At 39.4% G+C, this 21,184-nt stretch overlaps 1 protein-coding gene across 1 annotated transcript in view; it reads right to left on the bottom strand.

Annotated features, from left to right (window-relative positions):
- Positions 1-19,724, bottom strand: part of NECAB1 (N-terminal EF-hand calcium binding protein 1) — a 158,196-nt gene extending 138,472 nt beyond the window's left edge. Inside the window, exons 1-2 of the mRNA XM_053558881.1 lie at positions 19,177-19,724; positions 11,969-11,993 (exon numbers count right to left, since the gene is read on the bottom strand). Of these exons, the coding sequence (XP_053414856.1) occupies positions 11,969-11,993; positions 19,177-19,275 (124 nt within the window). The 5' untranslated portion in view covers positions 19,276-19,724. The remainder of the gene's footprint in view (positions 1-11,968; positions 11,994-19,176) is intronic.
- Between the last annotated feature and the right edge of the window lie 1,460 nt (positions 19,725-21,184).

The following is a 21,184-nucleotide window of genomic DNA, read 5'->3' as shown; positions in this document are numbered from 1 at the left end:
GCTGGCAACCTGCAGAAGACAGAAACTGGACCCACACCTTTCACCATTAACTAAGATAGACTCTCACTGGATTAAAGATTTAAACTTAAGACATGAAACTATAAAAATACTAGAAGATAGTGCAGGGAAAATCTTGAAGAAATCAGTCTGGGTGAGTATTTTATGAGGAGGAACTCCTGGGCAATTGAAGCAGCTTCAAAAATATACTACTGGGACCTGATCAAACTAAAAAGCTTCTGCACAGCTAAGAACACAGTAAGTAAAGCAAGCAAACAGCCCTCAGAATGGGAGAAGATATTTGCAGGTTATTTCTCTGACAAAGGTTTAATAACCAGAATCCACAGAGAACTCAAACATATAAGCAAGAAAAGAACAAGCGATCCCATCACAGGCTGGGCAAGGAACTTGAAGAGAAACTTCTCTGAAGAAGACAGGCATGTGGCCTACAGACATATGAAAAAATGCTCATCATCTTTAATCATCAGAGAAATGCAAATCAAAACTACTTTGAGATATCATCTAACTCCAGTAAGATTAGCCCATATCACAAAATCCTAAGACCAGAGATGTTGGCGTGGATGTGGAGAAAAGGGAACACTTCTACACTGCTGGTGGGAATACAAATTAATACATTCCTTTTGGAAAGATGTTTGGAGAACACTTAGAGATCTAAAAATAGATCTGCCATTCAATCCTACAATTCCTCTACTAGGCATATACCCAGAAGCCCAAAAATCACATCATAACAAAGATATTTGTACCAGAATGTTTATTGCAGTCCTATTCATAATTGCTAAGTCATGGAAAAAGCCCAAGTGCCCATCAATCCAGGAATGGATTAATAAATTGTGGTATATGTACACCATGGAATATTATTCAGCCTTAAAGAAAGATGGAGACCTTACCTCTTTCATGTTTACATGGATGGAGCTGGAATATATTCTTCTTAGTAAAGTGTCTCAAGAATGGAAGAAAAAGTATCCAATGTACTCAGCCCTACTATGAAACTAATTTATGGCTTTCACATGAAAGCTATAACCCAGTTATAACCTAAGAATAGGGGAAAGGGGGAAAGGGAGAGAAGGGAGGGGGGAGGTAGGCAGAGGGAGGGTGATTGGTGGGATTACACCTGCGGTACATCTTACAAGGGTATATGTGAAATTTAGTAAATGTAGAATGTAAATGTCTTAATGCAATAACTAAGAAAGTGCCAGGAAGGCTATGTTAACCAGTGCGATGAAAATCTGTCAAACCGTCTTTAAAACCAGTGTATGGTGCCCCCCGGTTGCATTAATGTACACAGCTATGATTTAATTAAAAAAAGTAAAAAATAAATATAAATAAATAAATAAATATCCCTAAACACTGTTAAAAAATAAAATAAAATAAAAATAAAAAATTGTTTACTCATCTTTGGAGATTTATTTGAGGACAATTATTCCATTAAGATTTCCTAGACTATCCTAAACCCAGAACTCTTCCTCCTCTTACTTCTAATACAGTCCTTCCTCCCACCCTTTTAACACACTGGTGTATTTACCACTCGTTTGGCTTATTGATACCCTTTGCATTGTTGAGGACATTATTAATCAACTTTCTCTATGTTTATGTTCATTTATCAATAAAATGCTAAGTTCCCAGAGGACATTGTCCAACACTGTTTCCCCACCAATGGTCCCTAATAGCCTGGAATTTATTAACTAAGTGTTCTCAAACCTATGTGTGAAGATCAAAGGAGAGTTCCCTTTATTATACTAAACAAATTTTAATTGTGTTAGTAACATGAAGACTTGCAAAGGCTCACAATTTTTATTACTCTGCCTCCCTTAATTCACAAGTAAAGAAATCATATCTTTAGGACCTACAGGAAATTAGTGAAGGCAAAAGGGAACTAACATGTTTTGATTATTCATAATATGCTAAACACTATCTTTGGGCCTTACATATATTTGCCTTTCTTATTCCTCATAATAACCCATCAAAGTAAGTCTTACTATTCCTTCCTAAGGCAAGAGAATTGCTTAAGCCCAAGAGTTTGAGGTTGCTGTGGGCTGTGACACTGTGGCACTCTAACCGAGGGCAACATAGTGAGACTCTGTCTCAAAAAATAGAAATAAAAAATAAGGAAACAAGCTCAGAAAAGTTAATAAATTTGTACACGATCACACCCTATAAATGTATACTAAAGTTTATGCATGCTTTTGTCTTTATATTCCCACAATCCAGCACAGTGTCTATAACATAAAGGGCAATCAAAAATACTAGACAAATGAATGAATGAATGATGAATAAATGAATCAACAAATGAATGAACAAACAGCAGCACCAAGATTAAGCTTTGTTTTTTTATTTTGGTTCCAAATATCCATAGTACCGTGCCATCTTCAAACAGGATCATAGCCAAAACAATGCTATATATTTTTGCCTTCTGTTTTTAAATTATGTTAACTCACTTAGTATCATTCAGATGAAAAGATTGATATTTCTAGATTTCAACAGTATAACTTTGCAACTGAGATGAACCATGGCAAATGAAGCACCCTGGTTAGATGTTAAGGCTGTTGGGTTAGACGAGAATCTACATACAAATTCTGTTTACTCCTATTATGCTCTTGGACAAATTACCTATGTGCATATTACTCATATAATGATAGTATCTTCCTGGTAAGATGGTTATGCAAATTAAATAAAATGCCTAGCATAGCATTTGGCTTATAGTAATCTTTCACTAAGGTTATTTACTGTTATTACTGTAATATTTCCTTTTGAAGTCTGAACCAATATTTTTATAGCCATGTAAGACTTGGTAATATATAAGCAGTTAACATTTTCAGATATTTTTAACAATTTAGATGTGATTTAGAATTTTATCTTATTTTATTTTATTTATTTATTTTTTGAGACAGAGTTTCACTATGTTGCCCTCGGTAGAGTGCTGTAGCGTCACAGCTCACAGCAACCTCAAACTCTTGGGCTTAAGTGATTATCTTGCCTCAGCCTCCCAAGTAGCTGAGACCAAAGGTGCCCACCATAACCCTAGGCCATTTTTTTTTTTTGGTTGCAGTTGTCATTGTTGTTTAGCAGGCCCAGGCTGGGCTTGAACCCGCCACCTTTAGTGTATGTGGCTGGCACCCTACTCACTGAGCTATGGGCACGGAGCCATGATTTAGAATCTTAAAGAAAACACAGAAATATCACTTACTAATAGATCAATAGATATTCCTAGGAAAATTCTCATAACTAAAATTACCCCAATATTACAATGAAATTAAGCTTTTAATATGGAAGACACTCTCATAAACATAGAAAAGTTAACCAGTTACTCAAGGCAAAATCTAGAAATCCGACTCTCATCCCTCTCCATTTGGGTCATTAAATACCTTCGCCTTATTCCAGTTAATTACCAAGGCTTACAGATTTATTTTACAGATGGGCAAGTTGAGTAAATTGCCCATGTCCCACAGCTAGCAAACAGGGATTTAAACCCAGGTGATCTGACTGCAAAGTCACATATAACTTTAACCGTAGTGCTACATACCTCTGGGATCTAGATGAAGAAAGAGAAATTACTTAATCTTAGGAACAGAAAGGGCAAGGAAGGCTGGAAAGGTAGAAGCTGTGTGTTAGGGTAAGCACCATGCTCTGTATGCTCTAGGACCTGGTATCGGAGCAGGGCCTGACTTCCAAGCCTTTGGCAGCTCATAGCAGCCATTTTGTGGGCTCGGGAATTTGAATCTAAATGTCCTGTTTGTTTTTATGACAGCTGATAAGCCCAGCTATGTAAAGATAAGAATTTCCAGTTTTCTAATTTTGGCAGAAAAGTAACACATTTATGAGTGTGAAACTGCTTTACATTTTAGAAAAAGAATTGTACTGTGGAAATGAAAAATTTGCCCCTATTTTGTTAAAAAAAAAAAATTTGCAGTCAGAACTTGCACCTGTGGGTCTCTCCCACGTACTGTGGTGTTGAATGAGCTTCTTCTTCTAATATAGTTGCTATTAGGGCGTAGATTCTTTCTTTTTAAAAGAATTTGCCCTGACTTTCAAGCTGGTAGGTATGTAGTTGAAGATTTGTAAGTGGGTATATTCCTAAGCGTAAACATGAGTATAAAGCTATTTGAGAATCCTACTAATCTGTCATAAACTATCTAATACTCAATTTCACTGATAATCCACAAACTATTTGAGAAAAAAGTGAGGAATTACAAAATTAAAATCAACCTTATGCCAATGATTCTAACTTCCAGGGCCCAATCCAGAATCTTCCCATTTGGACAGACTCACTCCCCAGGTACCGCCGACACAGGATCACAGGCCTCTGTGAACTCTTGCTTGCTAGTTGATGACCCAGTCTTCGGAGAAAATACATGTACTATATCTTTGTTTCAGCCTCTTTCTAAGGTCATATTTTTACATGTTAATAGAATAAATCCAACTTTGGGCAAGCAAATGGAAAAGCTCTTAGCAATTTTTACATAATCAATTCAAAATTAATTGATTATAATCCAATTAAGTCTTCAAAATATCTCCAAATACACAAATACATCAACTATTCTTAGGCTAGGACTTTTTCATTGCCAACATTATTTCCTGGAGGTGTATTAGTCATTTAATCATAATGCTTTGTGATCACCAAGGAAGTGTTTAACATATAAAATCAATGAAACTATAATATATTAGGGAAACAGAACATCATATTCAAGATCTATGCAAATTCAGGTTATAATTCTTATATCAATATTATTACCTTTGTGTATTTGTGGGCTGACATCTCATACTCACATATCTGCATATGCAACACAGTGAAAAGATCACCAGTATATGTGAAACTTGGTAAACGGTCTGTGAAGCTAGTGAATGATGCCCCATGATCATATCAATGTACACAGCTATGATTTAATTTAAAAAAAAATAAAATAATAAATCAGAAAAAAAAAAAGAAAAGATCACCAAATCTTGAGTCAAATAAACCTGGGTTTAAGCATTCTGTTTCTGCTGTTAACATAATATTGTAACCCGGAGAAGTTTATTTAACCCCTTTGACCTTACTTGCTTCATTTAAAAAATAGAAACAATAATAAAAACAGCTAAATATATTGAGCAATTATTACTATGTGTGAGATCAGGGTACATGTTTTCAAAGCCTAATTTCCTTTAATTCTCAACACAGTTTTAGGGGAGAAGTGACTTTATTACCCCCCTTTCTCAGATGATGAAACTGAGGCTCAGGGAAGTTGACTAATTTGCTCAAGGTCATAAAGCTAGAAAGAGGCAGAGCTAGGAGAGGGGCTTGTTTAACCTCAAAGCCTATGTTCTTACCACTGCTCTAAACTGATTATTCTGCAGACTTTTTATAATGATTGAAGACAATATATATACATCATCAAGGATAGGATCTAGCCCATAATATATCCTCCACAAATTTTAGTCAATATTATTAATAAACAACAGATAAATAACAGTGCTTGGTTAAATGATGTATTAACCACATGATTATGACTGTGTTTCTTCTTCAGCTTTTAAAGTCAGTATTTGGTGATGAACTTCCTACCAAGAGATTTGCAAATGTTTATTAAGCTGTGCTGTGGCAGGCACTTTGCTCACCACTTTGGATCTGGTAGTGGGTGAAATGGGCACAATCTCTGCTCTCACAAATTCACAATGCACAGGCTGCTGGACTGGATTAAAGCTGAGGAGAACGATCTCTTACAGGGGTCAAAAAGTACCATCCATAAAGCCCACCTATATGCTACTAAGAAAGACAGCAGAGCTGAGCAAGGGCAAGTCAACAAGAGGAATCTCGTGATGCTATTCACTTTCCAATTTAAAAATATTTTTGCCCCGATACAGAAAGACAAATACTATATCATCTCACTTATATGTGGAATCTGAAAAAAAAATGAACTTGTAGAAACAGAGTACCACGGAATAGTGGTGGCTAAGGGCACGGAGGAAATGGAGAGATTTTTGTCAACAAGCACAAAGTTTAAATCATAAGATGAACAAGTTCTCTCGGGATCTAATGTACAGCATGGGTGGTGATGAATATTGTAATTAATTAGATTGTAGACATTGTACAATGTCTATTATATCTTATTATCACACTGCATGTTTTGAATATATTCAATCTTTATTTGTTAAGGACATATTTTAAAGTAAAAAATATTTTAATTAAAGAAAACTTTTCCAAATTTTATAGACATCCTTGCATCACTTCCATTTTCATTCAAGCTGTGTGTAAGTCAGCTTTCCCAGAAGTTTTGCACTTCTAAGTTTAATTCTGGGCTCTCTGGATCAAAGCACTAATGTCTCTCTCAAGTGATCCTATTTTGAGGTCTATCTTTATGTCTAGGATTCTAGTCTATGATTTAAAAATAGCAACCAACTAAAAACGTCTTTTCAAGACACCATTATTATAACTAATCACTAATTATGTATTTTTTTTCCAGTTATCCAGCAGCTTCTTTTTTATGTCAGATGGATTCCAAGAGCTAAATCTGTCCTCTGGCAGGAGAATTATTATACTGCTTATTGCCTCGTATTCCTTGTGTTATTCTGTCCCTAATTATGCTGTCCACGAGGGATTCTATCACATGAGGGTCTGTTACCAAGAGTTCAAATACATGTAGCAGCTGTTTATTTGCAAATACAGAATGTGACAAACACATGGTACAGAGAGATAGTTACTTTTTTATGTTAGTACCTTCTCATTTACATGGGATTGTACGCTACCCTTTTCCCTTTTCAATTTTGCATGTAAAATAAATAACCTTGTTTTCCTTTTCAAACAAACTCCACTGCAATAGAAATAACTGAAATATCACCAAGAGTCTCAGTTAGTCAAAGCATCACAGCACATACAGCTCAAGCCTTCCGTAGCAGAAGTGGCATTAATCATAATAAGAACAGCAAAATGAGTAAGCATTAAGTTCTTCCTACATGCCAGGCACTGCCCTGGAGACTTAACAAATAGCATCTCATTTCTTGTTCATCATAACCCCATGACACATATCCCCGTTGTTATCTATGTTCATTATAAGGTTACTCATGGTATACACGTGACTTAAACCCAAACCTGCCTCATTCTGTTCCCCCCAAATTATACTGAGCATAAGGAAGAAGAGGAAGGTGACATGACAGAAGGGAGTAGTGCGGACAGGGAGGAGGGAGGTGAAGGATGGAGTGGAACATCCTCAATTTTTAAAAATTTTTTATTATATGTTGACAAATTATAGTGGTATAAATTTATGGGGTCCAACGTGTCTTTTCAATACAATGTGGAAAGATGAAATGAAGCTAATCAACATATCCATCACCTAAAATATTTAAGATTTCTTCATGATAAACACATTAGACATTGACTCTCTTGGTGATACTGAAATGAATAGAACTCAATTATTAACTGTAGTCACCATGCTGTGTAATCAATCTAAAAAAAATCAAACCTTCCTCCTATCTCTCTGAGGCTTTGTATCTTATTTTTTTTATTGTTAAATCATAGCTGTGCACATTAGTGCCATCAAGGGGTACAATGTGCTGGTTTCATATTCAATCTGAAATATTATCATCAAACTGTTCAATGTAGCCTTCATGGCATTTTCTTAGTTATTATATGTAGACATTTGTATTCTGCATTTAGTAAGTTTTGCCTGTACCCATTCTAAGATGCACCGTAGTTGTGACCCCACCCATTACCCTACCTCCACCCAAACCTCCCCCCTCCCTTCCCCTTCCTTGGCCCTTTCCCCATAGTCTTGTGCTATAGTTGGGTTATAGCCTTCATGTGAAAGCTATAAATTAGCTTCATAGTGGGGCTGAGTACATTGGATACCTTTTTATCCATTCCTGAGATACTTTGCTAAGAAGAATATGTTTCAGCTCCATCCATGTAAGCACGAAAGAGGTAAAGTCTCCATCTTTCTTTAAGGCTGCATAATATTCCATGGTATAAATGCACCACAATTTGCTAGTCCATTCGTGAGTTGATGGGCACTTGGGCTTCTTCCATGACTTAGCAATTATGAATTGGGCTGCAATAAACATTCTGGTACAGATGTCTTTGTTATATTGTGACTTTTGGTCTTCCGGGTATAAACCTAGTAAAGGAATTATAGGATTGAATGGCAGGTCTATTTTTAGGTCTCTAAGTATTCTCCAAACATCCTTCCAGAAGGAACGTATTAGTGGGCATTCCCACCAGCAGTGTACAAGTGTGCCCTTTCCTCCACATCCACGCCAACATCTCTGGTTTTGGGATTTTGTTATGTGGGCTACTCTTACTGGGGTTAGGTAATATCTCAAAGTAGTTTTGATTTGCATTTCTCTGATGATTAAGGATGATGAGCTTTTTTTCATGTGTTTGTAGATCGTGCATCTGTCTTCTTTAGAGAAGTTTCTCTTCAAGTTCCTTGCCCACCCTGAGATGGGATCACTTGTTCTTTTCTTGCTAATACAGTTGCGTTCTCTGTGGATTCTGATTATTAAACCTTTATTGGAGGTATAACCTGCAAATATTTTCTCCCATTCTGAGGGTTGTCTGCTTGCTTTACTTACTATGTTCTTGGCTGTGTAGAAGCTTTTTAGTTTGATCAGGTCCCAGTTCCCAATAGTGTATTTTTGAAGCTGCTTCAATTGCCTGGGGAGTCCTCCTCATAAAATATTCACCCAGGCCGATTTTCCCTGCACTTTCTTCAAGTATTTTTATAGTTTCATATCTTAAGTTTAAATCCTTAATCCAGTGAGAGTCTATCTTAGTTAATGGTGAAAGGTGTGGATCCAGTTTCAGTCTTTTACAGATCGCCAGCCAGTTCACCCAGCACCATTTGTTAAATAGTGAATCTTTTCCCCACTGAATGTTTTTAATTGGCTTGTCAAAGATCAAATAACGGTAAGTAGCTGGATTCATCTCTTGGTTCTCTATTCTGTTCCAGACATCTACTTCTCTGTTTTTGTGCCAGTACCATGCTGTTTTGATCACTATCGATTTATAGTACAGTCTCAGGTCTGGTAGCGTGATTCCTCTGCTTTGTTTTAATTGCTGAGTAATGCTTTGGCTATTCAAGTTTTTTTCTGATTCCATATAAAACTAAGTATTATTTTTTTAAGATCTTTAAAATATGACAATGGAGCTTTAATAGGAATTGCATTAAAATTATATATTGCTTTGGGTAGTATAGACATTTTAACAATGTTGATTCTTCCCAGCCATGAGCATGGTATGTTTTTCCATTTGTTAACATCTTCAGCTATTTCTTCTCTTAAAGTTTCATAGTTCTCTTTGTAGAGACCTTTCACGTCCTTTGTTAGGTATACTCCCAAATATTTCATCTTCTTTGGCACTACTGTAAAAGGAATAGAGTCCTTGACTGTTTTTTCGGCTTGGTTATTGTTGGTATATATAAAGGCTACAGATCTATGTATCTTTTAACTATCATGTCCCTATTTCCCTCACCCCACTCCTTCTGTAAACACTATTCTACTTTCCGCATCTTGAGTTCCACTGTTTTCTCTTCCACGTGTATATATAAGTGAGGACATGAGTTGTTCGTCTTTCTTTGTCTGGCTTATTTTCTGTTATCAAAATATTATCCAGTTCCCATGTTGTCACAGTGGCAGAATTTCTTCCATTTTTAAGGCAGAATAGCATTCCACAGTGTCTATATTACACATTTTATTCATAATTTATTCCACAAATGTCTACTGAGGAAGGCCTCCCAGATAAGGTGCCTTCCAAGTGGGAATGTAAGCAAAGTGTGGGTATTCTCAAGCAAAGCAGGAAAGTTATAGCTTGTGAAAGTCAAAGCAGGGCAACATGGCAGAGATGTGGCAGATGGAAAGATGTTCAGGGAATTGAGTACTTCAGCAGCTACAGAAGAGGATGCATGGGGAAAACTGGGAAAGATATGAGCAGGAGAGCAGGAACTTTATCAGCTACTTTGACAGCATGTTAGGATCGGGTATTAGGAAAAGGAGCAATGAGGGAAACGGTATTGCATTGAGGAGGGGGCGGGGGGAGATACGAAAGGCGGGGTAGCCAGCATAAGTGACCACTCTGTATAGTATGACATACGAGGTTATCATAAACCATCAGTCATGTGAATTGCTTCATCTGGTGCTTTTTATTATGACTTGTGGATTGTGATAATATTTTTCCTTTTTTTTGAGACAGAATCTCACTATGTCACCCTTGGTAGAGTACCTTGACGTCACAGCTCACAGCAACCTCAAACTCTTAGGCTTAAGCAATTCTCTTGCCTCAGCTTCCCCAAGCAGCTGGGACTACATGGTGCCCACCACAATGTCCGGCTTTTTTATTTTTTTATTACAGTTGTCATTGTTGTTTAGCAGGCCCAGGCTAGGTTCAAACCCACCAGCCTTGATATATGTGGCTGGTGCCATAACCACTGTGCTACGAGCGTCGAGCCATGATTGTGATAATCTTGATGAAAAGAAGAGTGACAGATACAAAAGTAAGGCTGTCCCTTCATTAGAGCTTTAGGGTCTAGGAAATGAAAGGATAGCCTCAGAGAATCAGAAACATGGGTGGAGAGGGAGGGAAGGCTTTCCTGAGCTGGAGACAGCTGCTGAAATAGGAGGCAGGTGGCACAGAGACAGCTGGGCTAGTTAATGTACTGAAGGCATCACTGGGGCAGGATACCTGGCACAAGGTGAAAGGACAGCATGAGAAGACAAGATGATGGCATTATTGTTCTGCCTCAAAGAGTAATCAAGCGCTTCAGGTGGAAAGAAAGCATTTTTGAATAATAGATCAATAACCAAGCTATAACTTGAGAAAATATTTTTATGGTGAGACACAATCAAATATTATGGGGACTTGGGACACATTTCATTGCTCCAGGGATTAATATACTTTCTGTTGTATGGAAAGGTGTTCAGTGCCAGTCAAGCTTTTCTTAATCTGGCTACTAAAGGCAAACCAGACTACAACACAGGTCTTTAAACTGTCTGATCTGGATTCTGATTGTAACTTTTCCCCATAGACAAGAAATTGGGTTTCAAGAAAGGGAAAGGATTCTTTGTACCCTAAATTTCTCAAGAAATTCTTGTCAAGAATATATCTCTACTCTAGTACCTATCCTGTAGCTGCAGAATAAATGTAATAAGCTCTGGTTGGTATTCTATGGGACAAAGTTTCTAGTGCAATGAATAAAGGAGTCAAAAGATCCTGCTTATGACATCTTATAAATGGACTTTGCACAGGTATCATTAAATTGACAGTAATTTTTTGCTTGTGAAATGCCACCTCCTGCTTCTCTACCTCTATTTTTTATTGTTAGAGATTAATTGAGGGTACAAAGAACCAGGTTACATTGATTGCTTTTGTTAGATAAGGACCCTCCAAATGGCAGAGTAATGGCCAGGAAGGAGAGAAGGCAGACAGGTAGCCTTCCTAGAGTGCAGTAGCATCTCCAAGGCCATGGTAAAGTTCAGTGTGAATCAAGCTCCAACTTTGCAGTTTTATCATCCTAAGACATGTTACACACAAAGCACATGGCTCAATGAATAGAAGTTGTTCTTGCTGTAAAAAATTTTTTTTAAACATAAAAGGGAAAATCTGGAGCCAAAGTACAACAGGGCTTCTGTCTTTAAGGGCATAAATTCCAGTCAAATGTAAATTCCTCTGCCAACTTCTTTTTTTTTTTTTTCTTTTCCTCTGCCAACTTCTCATGAGCATCTGGAGCCTAAAGCTTGCCTCAAACTACCCTGTTTCCCCGAAAATAAGTCTTATTTTAAGGTGTGCTCCCAAAGATGCTCTAGGTCTTATTTTCAGGGGATGTCTTATCTTTCCTATAAGTAGGTCTTATTTTCAGGGAAACAGGGTATTACTAGTAAAAGAAGCTGGTATTGTATATGTTGATCTCTAGTTCTCCCTTCCTTCCTTATTGTTTATAAGGTGATCTAAAATATAAAAGATTAATAAATAGAAATTGTAGATATTCGGTCTTACCATTTTTGTCTGCTCTCCTTAGTATCTGGAAAGAAAAACAGAAAAATTTTATCACTATTTTTAATAAGTATTATAGTGAACATTTTGAACTTACACATAATTTATCTATTATTAAATTTTTGGGGGAGGGAAGTGGTATCTTTTTCAGTTTTTGGCCAGGGCTGGGTTTGAACCCTGGCACCTCCAGTATATGGGGCTGGCGCCCCACTCCTTTGAGCCACAGGCACCGCCCTATTATTAAATTTTAAAAGTTCCAATTTTATTTAAAGGTTTCCCAATTGAGATCTTTCTTTACAATAGCTCAAATCTGAAAACAACCCAAATGCCCATCAACAGGTGAATAAACCATGAACAGGATAAACAAATCATGATATATATGTGTAATAGAATACTATTGATAAAAAATAAGCTATTGACACACACTACATCTTGGATAGATCTCAAAATAAGAAGGCTAAGTAGAAAATCTAGATACAAAATAATATCTACTATGTGGTTCCATTTACACAAAATTCTAAAAACTGCTAACTATCTGTAGTGATAGAAAGTAGATTAAGGGTTGCCTAAGAATGGGCAGGGCAAGAAAAGGTGGATTACAACAGGGAGTGAGAAAAGTTTTGCAGGTGATAGAGATCTTGATAGTGGTAATAGTTTCACGTATGTCAAAGCTCATCATGTTTTCACTTTAAATATGTACACTTTAATGTAAATTAATATCTCACTAAAGCTGATAATAAGCAAAAAAGATAAAAAGAATAAATCGTCAGTCAATAGGAGCCTACATGTCTCTACTATACCTTACTTTATTGGTATGCATTAATTATATTATCTTAGATCTATTTAAAATTGTCTTTGGTGTATAGAAACTATATGGTCAGCTGGTATCTGTTATTCTTTGCAGATAATGATATATATAATGATTTCCAATATATTTTCTAGAAAACTGATCTTTCTTCATCTCTTGGCCCCTGTGCTTGGGCACAGCACTCAGGTCCAGCAAAGAGTGTGTCACCTCCCTTTGGCCATGGTGACTGATCAGGCCTGAGCCTGTTAGCGGCAATGAATAATAGGCCATGGTTTTGTGGTTAAGAAGGAGACACTTTCCTTTCTGTTGGCTCTGAAATTGGGAAGATATAGGCAGGGAACTGTTGTTATCCAATTTGTTATCATGTTATGGGTTGGATTGTGTCCTCCAAAAACAAATGTTGAATTCCTACCCTCAGTACCTGTACATGGGACCTTATTTGGAAATAGGGTCTTTGCTGATATAATCAAATTAAGATGAAGGATTACTGGATTGGGGTGTTGCCTAAATACAATGACTGGTGACATTATAAGGAGAGAGAAATTCAGAGATGCTGACATAGAGGGTTGAGGCTGTATGATGACTGAGGCAGGTATTGGGGTGGTGCAGTTGAAAGCCAAGGAACACCAAGGACTGACAGACTGACAGCTGCCATCAGAAGCAAGGAAAGAGGCATGGCACAGCTTCCCCTGGCGGGGGGAGTCCTTCAGTGGGGAATCTTCCTGCCAACACCTTGATCTCACCCTTCAAACCTGCAAAATTGTGAGAGAGTAAATTCCATTGTTCAAACCACCTTGTTTGTGGTGGTTTGCTATGGCAGACCTAGGAAATTAATATAATATATTACCTGGGAAGAACCAACCCCCAGGACAGTAGTGTTCAGGGACCTAAAGAAACTGGATCCTGGTGACACTTTGAGCCCCTTTGAGTCAAACCATACTGATGAAATGATCTCTGCTTTTCATTACAGAGACCAGCAAATTGTTATTTATTTATTTTTATTTTTTTTTAGACAGAGTCTCACTCTGTCGCCCTCAGTAGAGTACTGTGGCATCACAGCTCACAGCAACCTCCAACTCTTGGGCTTAAGTGATTCTCTTGCCTCAGCCTCCTGAACAGCTGGGACTAGAGGCACCCACCACAACACCTGGCCATTTTTTGTTGTAGTTACCACTGCTGTTTTAGCTGGCCGGGGCTGGGTTTGAACACGCTACCCTCAGTATATGGGGGCTGCACCCTACCCACTGAGCCACAGGCGCCACCCCAACAAATTGTTATTTTTTAAAATATCTTAACACAGTTAAGGGTTTTTGTTGTTGTTGTTAGCCACAAAACATGTTAATCCTAACTGATTATGTATATTGATAGACAAAAATCTGCATAATATATACAGAGCTATGTTAAATATTGAAAAAAAAAAAGTACTTCTCCATAACGCAAAGACAAACTTTAATTACTTGGAAGGGGCCATTGAGGAACTTGTAGATTTTTCTGAGTAACTTGTAGTTGTAATCGGGTAACCAGAGCTATTCTTATATTTAGATCGTCACTTCTTGCTGGCCAGGCTGAAACATGAGCAATCGCTGTATTCCCAAGTTGGCTGTTTTACTGCTTTCTACTATAGAAACGATCCTCATTTCATTCTGCAGATTTCACAGAAACGAGGTATAGATAAATCTAATCATTGCTACGTTGTGTTTTATAAGATACTCATGTTACTAAAACTCTCATCTGTGAAACTTTTTCAGCAACAGACAGGTACCACACTGGCCTGTGTGCATAATTGAGTCTTCCTTTTTACTAAATCGATTTAATTATTACAGGAGGACTGCTTTCGACAGTTAAAGGTTATGCTTAGAGCATAATGAAACCCAAATTCTTTTCACTCTATAGAGGTATTTGCTAGTGAGTATTTGGGGATCCTTCTCTCTGACACAACCAGCTTCTTCTCCTCTGAAACCATGAAGCCCCAGCTAAGAGTCAGGGAGACATAAAACATCCTATTTCCTACCTTTGCTACACTCTTAAGATTCTATTTCAAGCTCTATTTTGTCCTCAGGAGTTGGAAGTGACAAGAATAGGAATAACTACACACCAGAGAGTTAGACCCAGGACTTCCGTCATTTTATTCATATAGAACCATCTTAAATAGCATTCGACCTCTTAGAGATAAAATTAAGACAGTAGATTTTGTTATTAAGACACTTTTTTTTGTAATTAAATATGAACAGAACCGTCTCTGCTGCAAATTTTTCCCAGAGCCTCTAGACTAATAAAAATGCATTGTGGATGAGAATCAAGTACATTAGGTTATGTTACCACAGCAATCTGGGTCAACTAATCTTATGGTTGCTATCACTAGGTGGATAGTAAATACATTCAAGTTTAAATATAGGTAGTATAATTTAAGGATTATCAAATGGTCCTCTACCTCTATAAGATATTCTTTGATGGCCTTAAACTGAAATTCTTCATTCCTCACTTTAAGTTATGAAAGGTATGGGTTAAAATATAACTGTCATCTGGAAGCATAACTTAGTAATGTAATCACCAATTATTGAACTAATATTTCTAAGTGCCTCCTCTCATGGAGCATGTTAAAGTTTTATAATAAGATTGGTTAGTCTTTCATTTTGTGGACTCCTGAGAAACTGGGATATAGGGCATGGAGTCAGGCCTCCTCAAAAAGGTGGTGAGCCATCAGAAGGAAAGATTCAGCAGGGGAGTCACGGCGTGAGGGCCTGGACCCCCAGCAGGTAGTTTTACTTGCCCTATGCTAGGAACCATGGAAGCAGTTTATTAGCACACAGCCCTCTGTGAGGAAACAATTTCTAAGGCAGGATAACAGTGCAATGAAGTTTTTCTTATTTCTGCTGGTTCTTGTAATGAGTAGACAACGACGGGGTTAACTGCCATCCTTCCAGCTGGACAATCTTATTCAAATAAGCAACCACATACATGTGCAGGCGTGATGAGGCGTGATAGGAGGGTGTGCCTCTAACAGAGTTCTGTCATACACATATAACCATCATTTCCAGGCAACTCTTTCTGCTTTGGGAGACCTCTGACATCTCACCTCTTGTATAAACGTGTCCTCAAATAAGCACAAACAGGTCTTTGGAATGAAGAATCCTTGAGAAGAGAAAGATTCCTTGTTTTCACCAAGACCCTGGCCATGTAGGCACACTGCCTTGCATTCAGGGCACACATGAGTGTGCGTGCTTAGACAGCCGGGAGGAAGGGGAAACAAAGTAGAATCATTTCTCTCCTTTGCAGCCTTCTAGCCTCATTCCCACTTCAGCAGTGACACGGGGAAAGGTCATTTCCCTTCCAGTTAAAAATCAAAGGCAAACTGTGAGAGAGAAAGGTGGCATTGGTGTGCAGAGTTGCAACTAATTTCATTTGGGATCTCTCTTGCTTTTGAGGAGCAGTTGAAGATTTCTCTTTGTACAGTAAGTGAGTTGATTAAATGTAATGACTAAAAGAATGTACACGTGCTGCCTGGACCAGTATTCTAAATTAGAGTTCATTCTCTATTATCTGGAATGCAGCAACCTGGGAAACAATAGTACACTGGTGTCAAAGGAAAAGTGACCAGTTCAGCCCCTCTTTCATGGCTGATGGGTGTGGCCTGTGCACATTCAGTTCTCGAGCTATGATCTCTTACTTCATACACAGAACAACCTTGGGAAGCATCATACCCATGATTATTGTTGATTTAGAGAGGAGGAGGATGAAATAAAAGCCGAATCTTTCTCTGATTTTCTTGTTAAATATTTATCTTCTGTTTCTAACTAGTTGGGCATGTCTATCACATCATAAACAGAATTCTCAAAATTGTTTAAATAATTTTTTAAAGGATTGATGATTCCCAGTGACATTAGAACAGAAAACACTTGAAATCAAAGTTTTCCTCAAATTTGGAAAATAGTCGGCGTAATGCAGAAGCCTCCAGTTGGTTTCATTTCTGTTCCAGTTTGGAATAGGTAATATCGATCACCTATTTATCATAATATAAAGAGAATTTAAATAGTGATCCTTTTTTATTAGGGTACAAGAATATATTCTATTCAGTTCATTATAACAGAAATGAAACCAATTGGAGGTTACAAATAAAATAATGCATTTGTATTCCAGTTTATTTTGCTAAAAGCATTATGATCAAGAAATGAATAATTCAAAAATCCATAAGTAACAAATCCTTTTTCATGTCACATATTTCACCAGAGTGTTAGATTTTGCACAAAATAACTCAGAGAAAAGTATAAACAAAATCTTTTCTATTTGAAACAAAATCCAATGGCATTTTTTTTTGTAGACTCCAGCATTTTACTGACAAACAAGCATGTCAACACCTCTCGTGTGGAATCAGTTTTATATATTTATTTCTGAATTATAGATACAGATACAAAAGAACAAGAGTGCCCTATTCATAGACCAAGTTTCTTCAGAACAGGAACCTGATACTGTTTATTTACAGACTTGGGAACAATCTTGCATATAGAATAATAAGAAATTTTAATTTCATGGATTGTTTTTTTTTTTTAGAAAAAATTGCAGTTGAAGACTTGAGCCAAGGTTAGTTGTGTGTTGGAGAGGATGACTTCCCATCATACAGTGATTTCTTAACTGCTTAGAAACATGCATAGAGAAATACTTGCTGTGGTGGGGGACAGAATGAATGGTCTCACTTGCCTTCTTTGCCATCAATTTCATGGCAGCTTAGTCCTTGGCCTGGTAACTGACATGGCTTGCAGGGGCCCTATCACCTGCTCCTGAGAATTTCCTTCTCAGGTGTAAGTGGTGCTTCTCTTTTTCTCCCAGCTTAGTTCCTTGACATTTTTACAGCCTTGAACAGCAGGATTTAAACAGTATTAGCCAGTTAGACCATTAACACCAACAACATCATCTGATTAACTCAGGCCCAGCAGAGATAAATGCTCAGGAAGTAAGAGGACTGAGCAGCTTAATGGAAATTGGACATTTGGGTTTTGATGGGAAGAAGACGGTGGGCCTGGATCTCCAATTGTAGGTGGTGATGAGGAGAGAATGTGCCATGACACACAGCTGAACCGTATCTCCATCACTCACCTTAGACCAGTTGTAATTATTGGTAAGAGTTTCTCTCCCAATTACAAAAAGTCCAGCTAATCCATTAAAAATAAACTCAGAAGGGGTCCTTGCCCTCCCCTATTATCTTTATCTCCACCTCACCATTATGATACTAATCATTTGACTTTCTCATATTTTCATTTATTCACAAACAAATGTATCTGGCCTCTGGCCCACCTCCCACTCACTTTGGTTTTAAAAAGAAATTATAAATCAGAGTGGGGGAGAGGGGCCAGCACACAGAACTCTTCAACGCCCGTTGCCATTTTATAAAATGCCTAAATAAGAAGCAGCCAGAATTGTCCCCACTGAGCCAGACACAACCTCAGGGGACAGCATGAATGTGACAACGGCAGGCAACTGAGAGAGAGGAAAAAATACGAAGGCCAAAGGCAGAGAAAAGAGCTGGGCAACAGGCTGCAAAATACAGAGAGCAGAAACAGCAGGAAGAGGAAGGAAAGCAAAATTGAGAAATAAATAAGAAATTAAAAAAGAAAAAAACTACTTTAAAGATAGAAACCATAGCATGAGGGCAGAAAAATAGCACGGAAGGAAAAGAAAGAATGCTCTTCAGATGAAAGAAATGGAGAAAGGAATCAATACCAAAACGAGGGATAGAATCAAAGGAAACAGTCAAAAGCTACAATCGGTGAAGATGATGATAATAGTAATTACAACTTGGAGAGGGGCGAGGAGGGAGAGTACCAGGGCAGGAAAAAATAGGAGGTGGCCGTGAAAAAAGAATTGTCCTGAAAGAGATCTTGGCTACATCTCTAAAAAGAAAAATAAATATGTTCGGCGTAACTGTTTTTCCAGGAGGCTGGGGGGGAGGAGAGAGAACCGTGGCAATCTGGTTGCTTCCCTTGGTCAGAGCGTGGTCGCTGAGGCTGTGGGCAGCAACTAGGGCACCCTGGAGATGAGTCGGACAATCCACCTCAACCCACCACACCTCATACCTCTTTCAAAGGCCCGAGTCACCCAAATTGAGACTGTTGTATTAGCAATCCTGCCCTTTCCAAAGCCAGATTATTGGGAAATTTAACTTTTGCGGTTTTATTAAGCTTGTTAAGCCCCCAGCTTCAGGTCTGGGACGGCCCTTTTTACAAGTGAAGTGGCCCTCGTTCTTCTTGCGTTTGCCTCAGTGGTGCCCAGTGTTTTTCTGGAGGGGAAGGAGGTTGTTCTTACCCGTGCACTGGGAGCCAAACGCTGGCTGGTCAGCACCTGGGCCGCCCTCCCTTGGGAAGAGAAAAGATGCTCGGAAGCACAGGCTAGCTCCGCCATCCGTACTTACGTCGAGGAAGATCGACATGCCCTTGGACAGCTGCAGGGCAGAGCTGAGCTCTTCCGAGGAGTTGTTGGAGGACGGCGACGTCTCCCGGGAATCCTCCATCCTCAGGAGCCCTGACGACTGCCGGCCAGCGGAGCTGGGCGCTTGCACCGGCTGGGGCAAGGGCGCGGCCGCAGCTGCTGCCTCTCGGCGCCGCAGCCGCCCGGCTCCGGATCCGAGCGTGTCTGCTCCCTCGCGCGCCTCCCTCGGCTCTCTCTGCGCTCCTCTCCCCGCCCTCCCTCCGGCCTCCGCGCTCCCACACGCGCCAGCTCTCGCCTCCCCCTTCCCCCGGCTGACGGCGCCTGGCTGAGGCGCATCCCTGCACTTAGCAACGCGTGGCGCCCCTCGCGGGGGAGCGGGATCTGCCCCCGGACGAGACCATTGGCCACCGCCCCAGACAATCTGGGGCCGCTGCCCAGCCCACGACTGCCCCACGAGCAGGGAGCGAGGGGGGCGTCCGAACAGAGAGCGGGACAGAGCGCTTCTGCACTGAGCAGCCAAAGCGCGAGGGACACGCTCCAGGCTCACCTCGCTGGGGAAACCGTGAGTGGAGAGGGATTCCAGGAGGTTGTGCCTACTTTCCTTTGGGCCCAAGCGGGACGGTCTGCTTCACCAAAGCTGGGTGGTTCGTGGGATACCATCAAGGAAGGAGTGGCCGGTTTCAGGGAGAGATTAAGCCATTCCGATTTGGGTTCTGCCGGACCTGAGTTCCAAACCTACCTTCCTTAATTATATGCACTTGTTATCCTGTGATCCAGGAAGTTCAGAAATCTTTATGCCTCTTTTTCTTCCTCAGTACAGTGGTCACAGTAATGATACTTCTCAGGCTTACATGTTTTATTGACAAAGGGAGTGATACGAACTCTGCACAGTGTATCTGTCAAGAAAAAACATCACTACTGGGTGAAAACTGTAGCTAATGTTCAAGCAAGAAATTTTCCAAAGTCAAAGTCATAATAAAAATACAATCACCCTCTAGGTTTAAACATTTAAATTAGGGTAATGATTCAATATTTGAGAGCTTCTGTGAGGGCTTCAAAAATTCTGAGTGTTCTACACCCCAGTCAGACAAAATGCTATAGACACGTGCCAGTTGCTATGCAGGTTACAAAGTTGAGCTATCTGGGAGCAAAATGAGAGGAAGGGAAGAACACCGTAGAGTGGAGAGGTGACAGAGGGGATCCAGACCTCCACTGTCTGGCTTCCCAAGAAGGTAGATTCCTTCTAGAAGACGGGTCCACAAACAACCGTAATGTGAGCTGACATGTGAGAGCAGTAAGGCATGCAAAAGGTGCTACTGGTTTTTAAGAGGGATAGTTTCTAATCCGGCCAAGAAAACCAAGGAAGGGTTGATTAAAAACGTGATATTTAAAATAGATCTTAAAAACCAGTAGACAGTCCATTTAGTTGACAGAATTAGAAGAGAAGACATTCCTGGCAGACGGAACAAATAGGAGCACGGCACCAGGAAAGCACATGCAAGCTGGCAGGAGTCCTGGGGATTCCTGGAAACATACAGAATCCCAGACCCTCCCCAGTCTTACTGAATCCCAATATCAAAGTGCTAGCTAGGCCGAGAATCTTACCCAGCCCCCCGCACTGATTCATGCACAGCTGCTCAGCAGCAGGGTCAGGACTATGGTGAGAATACTGGGCACAAATGCTGCCCTGGACTTGCTTGATCCCGACAGTATCTTCTTAAGTTTTGCACCATATGTCTCCTTTACTTCACCCAAGTCCCAACCCTGCTCTATAGAGCCGTACTTTGCAAAAAAAAAAAAAAGACAAGAAAAAAGAAAAGAATCCAGTTGCCCAGTGTGTCCAATTCTGTCTGTACACTGGAATCACCTGGGTTGTGTGGCAACTTTTAAATGTGGCCACAAAGTCATGGACACTCTTCCTATAGAAGCTTGGTCCCCTCCCCTTGAATCTGAAACACTGAGACTGCTTCAATGAATACAATGACACAGAA

The sequence above is a fragment of the Nycticebus coucang genome, chromosome 13 (assembly GCF_027406575.1).
Source record: "Nycticebus coucang isolate mNycCou1 chromosome 13, mNycCou1.pri, whole genome shotgun sequence".
NCBI classification, from domain to species: domain Eukaryota; kingdom Metazoa; phylum Chordata; class Mammalia; order Primates; family Lorisidae; genus Nycticebus; species Nycticebus coucang.
Note: the sequence above shows the minus strand (reverse complement) of the source record. Positions and strands in the feature narration are given on the sequence as shown.